At 49.4% G+C, this 7,358-nt stretch overlaps 1 protein-coding gene across 1 annotated transcript; it reads left to right on the top strand.

Moving 5' to 3' along the window:
• The first annotated feature begins 571 nt into the window (after positions 1-571).
• On the top strand, positions 572-1,033 carry LOC116029847. Its single transcript, XM_031271886.1, has one exon. It carries the CDS (start codon positions 572-574, stop codon positions 1,031-1,033), a length of 462 nt encoding a protein of 153 aa, XP_031127746.1.
• Positions 1,034-7,358: the final 6,325 nt, after the last annotated feature.

The raw sequence follows: 7,358 nt of genomic DNA, 5'->3' as shown, positions 1-7,358 counted from the left end.
GACGAAGGCTTGAGAACTTCGGCACAAACAATCAGACCGATCCCGTTCAACCAACGGGAGAAGGGACCGCGAACCCTCAAGTTACTAAGCAAGAAGGGCGTCACAGGGAGGATCACCTGGCCCCCCGTCGAGAAGACGGCAGGCGTCGGGAGGTAGCCCCGTCCGTTATGGATCGTTTAAGTGACCCCCAGGGAAATCTGTTATGAAACCCACAGCGCGGAAACTCGGATCGACCGAACGGTAATCGCCAAGAACGTCGAGCCGCGCCGGCTTGGCGGAGGGTGCAGGCTGCTATATCGGAAAGTAGCGCAGAATCCCCCGCGGAACCTAAGTACCGCCGAAGTCAAATGGAAGGCTTCGAGCGAAGGCTACAAAACCTACAGGATCAATTTGAAGGCAAGGTGAGGCCTTCCGCTGAGAATCTATTAACCTCCTCGCCCTTCGTGGATGAAATTATGGACTATCGGGCTCCCGCGGACCTCGGGCTCCCGCGGACCTAAAAATCCCGGAACATGCTACTTTCGATGGGACGGGGGATCCCCGAGAACATCTGGTTAGTTATCAGGCCAAAATGCAAGTCTTAGGGGTGGAAGAGCCACTTATGTGCAAGGCTTTTCTCCCTACTCTCAAGGGGCTAGCCCAAAAATGGTTTTTGGCACTGCCAAGCCGTTCCATTCAGTGCTTCAATGATTTAGCCGACCGATTCCTTACTCATTACGCCGTAAACATCAAGCCGCAACGCAATCTTACCGACTTGAGCGGAATCAGTCATGATGAGGGAGAAGCTTTGAAGACGTATCTGGCTCGCTGGCAAAAAGAGGTACAAACTATCGAGGGGTTAGACGAGCAAGTGGCTATCACCTTTCTCATGGAGTTGCTCCGAGCGGGAAAATTGTTTATTGATCTTCACAATGATCGCCCAAAGACATATGTGGAGGCTATCCAAAGAGCCAGTCGTCAGGCAGACACGGAAGAGGCTGTGAGACAAAAACGGCAGCGAGAAGCTGCCGGATCCAGCGCTAAGCGATCATGACCTGACTCTAGGAGTCGTGCGGAACCTTAGCGCCCTGGTCGCACTAAGGTTCGACGAGGAGCTGAGAGGGTGGGGGCTCCGCCCCCTCGCCTTACCATGGCCCAACCCGTGCATGAGGTAAAAGATACCTTGCCTCCCCCAACGCCTCTGAAACCTGGAGATCAGCCCGAGATCTTACCTTCGGGAGGGGTCCTGTTGAAATACTATCGATATCACCGATCGACTACACATACCACGGAGGAATGTTTTTACCTGCGCAAAGAAATAGAGGCCATGATACAGAAGGGAACCCCACCTCCACCTAATCAATGGAGGCGGCATCCGCGCTCGGACAAAATAGATTCGCGCTCCGATCGAGGAAAACAACCCGCCTTTGAGGAAGAGGAGACTAATTGGAAGCACAAACCTGTTATCAACATGATAGTAGGAGGACCGGAAGGAGAGGATTCATCTAGTTCTCGGAAAGCTTGGGCTCGACAACTATATGTGGGGACCATCTACGGTCGGGATGATAGTCTAAAAAAGGTATGTGGAGAACCCATTTTGTTTACCGATGAGGACCTACCCCGAAGCCAACACCCCCATCGGGATGCTTTGGTTATTGCCATGGACGTCCATGGCACGGTAGTGGATGCTTTGGTTATTGCCATGGACGTCCATGGCACGGTAGTCCATGCTTTGGTTATTGCCATGGACGTCCATGGCACGGTAGTCCGAAGAGTCGTTATTGCCATGGACGTCCATGGCACGGTAGTCCGAAGAGTCCTAGTGGACATGGACGTCCATGGCACGGTAGTCCGAAGAGTCCTAGTGGACATAGGGAGTAGCGTGAACATCTTGTATCTAGAGGTGTTTGAGAGATTGGGGTTACAACGTAACAAGCTAAAACCTGTGAAAACACCTCTGGCCGATTTTACCGGGGACTCGATTGAGTCAGAGGGATCCATACGTCTGCCGGTCGAAATCGGGACCTTTCCCAACCTTCGAAGCATAAACATGGAATTTGTGGTAGTCAACCTATCCTGATCCCATAATATGATTCTAGGGCGACCTGGATTAGAAGATTTGGGTGCTCTCATCTCCCTAGAGTATCTTTGTCTGAAATTCCGGACTCCCAATGGGATCGGAGTCGCTCGGTGCAACCAGAAGGCAGCTCGGGATTGTTATTTACAGTCCTGTCGAGAGATTGGGAAAAATGACCTGAGGATTCATGCTATCACTAGTCGGGAGGAACAGTTAAAGAGTCTTCATCGACCTGAGCCGGCGGTAGAACTAGAGGAAATTGAGATTGACCCTTCGCGCCCTGAGAGACGGGTAAAGATCGAAGTGGGTTTGGCTGAGAAAGTCAAACATGAAATTATCCAAGAATTGCAAAAATATCAGAAAGTATTTGCCTGGGGCCATGAAGATATGCCGGGAGTTGACCGGTCGGTCATTTGCCACCGACTGGCCGTCAACCCTAATCACAAACCCGTAATTCAGAAGAAAAGATACCTCTCGGCGGATCGACAAGAGTTTGTTAAGAAGGAGGTGGAAACCTTGATGGCTGCACAGCATATCCGTGAGGTAAAATACCCGAACTGGCTCGCCAACGTAGTGCTTGTGCCGAAGCCTCTCGCTTGGCGAATGTGCGTGGATTACACAGATCTTAATCAAGCTTGCCCTAAAGATCCTTTCCCTTTACCAAGGATCGATCAGTTGGTGGACGAGACGGTTGGCTGTGATTTATTGAGTTTCATGGATGCCTTCCAAGGCTATCATCAAATCTCCATGCACCCCGCTGACGAAGAGAAGACGGCCTTTATCACCCCAGATGGGGTATACTGCTATCGGGTTATGCCTTTTGGTCTAAAAAATGCCGGGGCCACCTATACCCGAATGATAGGACGATTGTTCAGAGATCTGCTAGGAAAGTCCATGGCAGCCTATGTGGATGACATGCTTGTGAAAAGCAAAGATGAAGGAACGCACGCGAGAGATTTGGCGGCTACCTTTGCCATAATGGAAAAATACAATCTGCGATTAAACCAAAAGAAGTGCGCCTTTGCGGTACGAGGAGGAAAGTTCCTTGGTTATATGGTCACCCGGAAAGGAATCGAGCCTAACCCTGAAAAGGTGAAGGCTATACTTGATATGCAGCCTCTCGGGACCTTGAAAGAACTACAAAGGTTAACGGGGCGACTCGCAACCTTAAACAGGTTCCTGTCTAAATCAGCAAACCGGGCCCTACCTTTTTTCGAAGCTATGAAGAAGAGGGAAGGGTTTCGCTGGACAGAAGAATGCCAGAAGTCGTTTGATGAGTTAAAAGATTACTTACAGACTCCGCCGCTACTATCTACTCCGAAGGAAGGGGAAGTGTTATTCCTCTATCTAGCTGCCTCCTAAAAGGCGATTAGTTCTGTGTTAATCCGAGAAGAGGAGCGAGTACAGCATCCGGTCTATTATGTCAGTCGAGCCTTAAAGGCCTCAAGGATTCGCTATACCTCCTTGGAAAAGGTGGTGTACGCTCTAGTGATCACAGCCCGGAAGCTGGTACCGTACCTCCAGGCTCATCCCATCCGAGTCTTAACCGATCAGCCTCTGGTAGGTGTTCTGCGAAACCCCAACTCTTCGGGGCGTTTGGTAAAGTGGGCCGTAGAGCTCACCCAATATGGGATTGAGTATCACCCTCGCCCCTTGGTGAAAGGCCAAGCCTTGGCCGATTTTATAGTAGAATGCACCGCTCAGAGCCCGGAACCCAACGCCAAGGCCCCTGAGGAAGGGGATTGGTGGGAAATGCATGCCGATGGAGCCGCCAGTCAACATCATTGTGGGGGTGGAATCATGTTGACGACTCCTGAAGGTTTCCGTTTATACTATTCATTGACGTACGAGTTCAAAGCCTCGAATAATGAAGCTGAGTATGAGGCCATGATCGGAGGATTGCGGATGGCCAAGGCCCTTAAAGTTCAAAAGATCCGGATAAAGACCGACTCCCGCTTAGTGGTCGGACAAGTAACTGGAACATGTGAGGCGAAGAATGAAAGACTCGGGCGATATAAAAAAGTCACTAAGGGACTTCTGGATGAATTCGAAGCTTATGAGTTAGAGCACGTGCCCCGCGCCGAGAACACCGAGGCCGATATTCTGTCCAAAATGGCCTTAGGAGGAATACCGAATCATCTCATCAGAATCAGTCAGAATGAACGAGTCTCGCTACCCAGCCTAAAACCAAAAGTCGTTCCGAAAGACGTGTGTATCACTGAGGAACTGGACCCTGAGGAACATCCAGAAGTATTCTGGATGGAGGAAATTCGTAGGTATAAGGAAAAGGGGGACCTCCCTGACGATCCGGCCGAAGCAGCGAAAATCCAGAGACGATCCCCTGCGTATGTGTTGATAGACGGTCACATGTACAAGAAGTCTTTCGGGGGACCTTTGCTAAGGTGTTTGTTCCCTTCTGAGGAAAACCAAGTTATGGAGGAGGCGCATCGAGGAATTTGTTCAGCTCATCAAGGGGCCCATACACTAGCCCGCAAGATAGTGTTACAAGGATATTATTGACCCACTATGGTCAAGGACTGTATCAACCAAGTCGCTAGATGTGCGATATGTCAGTCCTTCGCCAAGAAGGACACTCAGCCGGCCTCTTTTTATACTCCGATTACAGTAGCTATTCCCTTTGCCAAATGGGGGATCGATATCGTTGGGCCGTTGCCTCAGGCACCTGGACGGCTGCGATTTTGTGTGGTGGCTGTGGATTATTTCACCAAATGGGTAGAAGCTGAGCCCTTGGCAACTATCACTGAGTTTCAATGTCGCAAGTTCCTTTGGAGGAAGGTCATTTGTCGATTCGGGCTCCCAGAGCACCTAGTTAGTGACAATGGAAGACAGTTTGATTGACGTCCCTTCAGCGACTTTTCCCAACAGTATGGAATACGACACACCAGGGTCTCAGTAGCTTACCCCCAGGCCAATGGTCAAGTCGAGAATGTCAATCGAACCATTGTGGATGGAATCCGAAGAAAGTTAAATGACCTGGGAGGAACATGGGTTGATGAGTTGGATCGAGTCCTATGGGCGTATCGAACGACTCCTCGGAGAGCAACCGGGGAAACTCCATTCTCCCTTACTTATGGCTTCGAGGCAACCGGGGAAACTCCATTCTCCCTTACTTATGGCTTCGAGGCAACCGGGGAAACTCCATTCTCCCTTACTTATGGCTTCGAGGCTAAGGTACCTGCCAAGATTACCACTCCAACCCTTTGGGTGTTACAATATAACGACGATGAGAATGAAGAAAATCTGCAAATAGAGAAGAACTTCCTTGAGGAAAGGAGGGACGCGGCGTATGGACGAATGGCCGAATATCAGCAGTCGGTCAAACGCTATTATGACAAAAGAGTAAAGGAGAAGAAGTTTCAAGAAGGAGATCTGGTCTTAAGAGACTGGGACGCCAGTCAACCTAATCAAGGGGGGAAATTTGCAATCAAATGGGAAGGTCCCTACCGAATCAGAGAAGTCATTCGCCCGGGAACATACCGTTTGGAGACCCCGGAAAGGCAGGCTGTGGAAAGAAAATGGAATGCGGTGCACCTGAAGAAATTCTTTCAGTAGAAGGTTAGGCTTTTAAAAAATTGTAATGAAAGTCATGAATTTTAATAGAGTGATCACTTTTTTTTACGACATCTTGTTTGGAGGGAACATATGAGTCTAGCAGTCTGCCTGCCTTTGAGTGAGTTAGGTTGAGATAACCTAAGTCTCATTTCGATCCTCGGATTCTTATGAGTCTGGCAGTCTGTCTGCCTTTGAGTGAGTTAGGTTGAGATAACCTAAGTCTCATTTCGATCCTGAGTGAGTTAGGTTGAGATAACCTAAGTCTCATTTCGATCCTCGGATCCTTATGAGTCTGGCAGTCTGGTCTCATTTCGATCCTCGGATCCTTATGAGTCTGGCAGTCTGCCTGCCTTTGAGCGAGTTAGGTTGAGATAACCTAAGTCTCATTTCGATCCTCGGATCCTTATGAGTCTGGCAATCTGTCTGCCTTTGAGTGAGTTAGGTTGAGATAACCTAAGTCTCATTTCGATCCTCGGATCCTTATGAGTCTGGCAGTCTGTCTGCCTTTGAGTGAGTTAGGTTGAGATAACCTAAGTCTCATTTCGATCTTCGGATCCTTATGAGTTTGGCAGTCTGTCTGCCTTTGAGTGAGTTAGGTTAAGATAACCTAAGTCTCATTTCGATCCTCGGATCCTTATGAGTCTGGCAATCTGTCTGCCTTTGAGCGAGTTAGGTTGAGATAACCTAAGTCTCATTTCGATCCTCGGATCCTTATGAGTAAAATAAGGTTGAGAAAACCAGCCAGAAATGTATGAGTTTGGCGGTCGTTAGCCTTTAAGAAGGTTGAGAAAACCTGTCGGAAGAGTCCTCGACTGAGGGACTCGGAATATATGAGTTTGGCGGTCGATAGCCTTTAAGAAGGTTGAGAAAACCTGTCGGAAGAGTCCTCGACTGAGGGACTCGGAATATATGAGTTTGGCGGTCGTTAGCCTTTAAGAAGGTTGAGAAAACCTATCGGACGAGTCCTCAACTGAGGGACTTGGCGTACAGCCAGGGCCCGCGAATTGCCGGGTGAAAGTAAGAAGCAAAGAAAGACAAAGTAAAGCCCAAACGAGCAGATAAAAAAGAAAGGCAATTGTTTGAGCAAAACATAAAAGGCCTAAGGCAGTCAAAAAAGGCCTCTCTACAAAAGTTCAAATAAAACAAAGCGCAGCGAATATTTTTTAAGCCCCCGAGTTACCACCAGCTGTCTCCCCCTCCGTTGAGCCAATAGGGAGAGGGTCGTTGGTGCTTCCTTGAAGGCGAGAGCGTTGTACTAAGCCAACTTCCGCCGGCTCCTCCTCCTCCGATATGTTGAGCATTGAAGGCACAGGGTTGCGATCCATTCCTGCCAGAGCAGTCAAATTGGCAGCAGAATTCAGATATGAGGAATCCATTGGAATTTGCCCGCCACTTGAGTTCTCCGGAGTGACCCTGTCGGTTTCTCCGGCCCCCTGTTGATGTGCGGGGGTAGCAGGAATGCGAGAAGGAAGCTCGGCTAACTGTGCTGGAAAGCCCCATTTTTCTGGGTCGAAGGTCGGATCCCTCTCTAAAAGAACCGGGTAGATGTCACATTGCATGTCCAAGGACCCCATGTGATAGTCCTCCTCTCCCAGATCCGTCAGATAGGCTCAGCCTTCATCAGAACTTAACCACTCCATGGCCAGCAGTCTTAACCTTGAGCGAACGTTGGCCAGCACATCCTCTTCAAAGGCTCGAGAAGACTTATAAGTGGCCACGGCTAAATCCG

This window comes from Ipomoea triloba, chromosome 9 (assembly GCF_003576645.1).
Source record: "Ipomoea triloba cultivar NCNSP0323 chromosome 9, ASM357664v1".
Taxonomy (NCBI): domain Eukaryota; kingdom Viridiplantae; phylum Streptophyta; class Magnoliopsida; order Solanales; family Convolvulaceae; genus Ipomoea; species Ipomoea triloba.
The sequence above is the reverse complement of the archived record's forward strand: the minus strand, read 5'-3'. Positions and strand labels throughout refer to the sequence as shown.

Bases quoted from the DNA above. Each gene is read 5' to 3' on its own strand.
- LOC116029847 (XM_031271886.1), top strand. From the start codon at position 572: ATGCAAGTCTTAGGGGTGGAAGAGCCACTTATGTGCAAGGCTTTTCTC.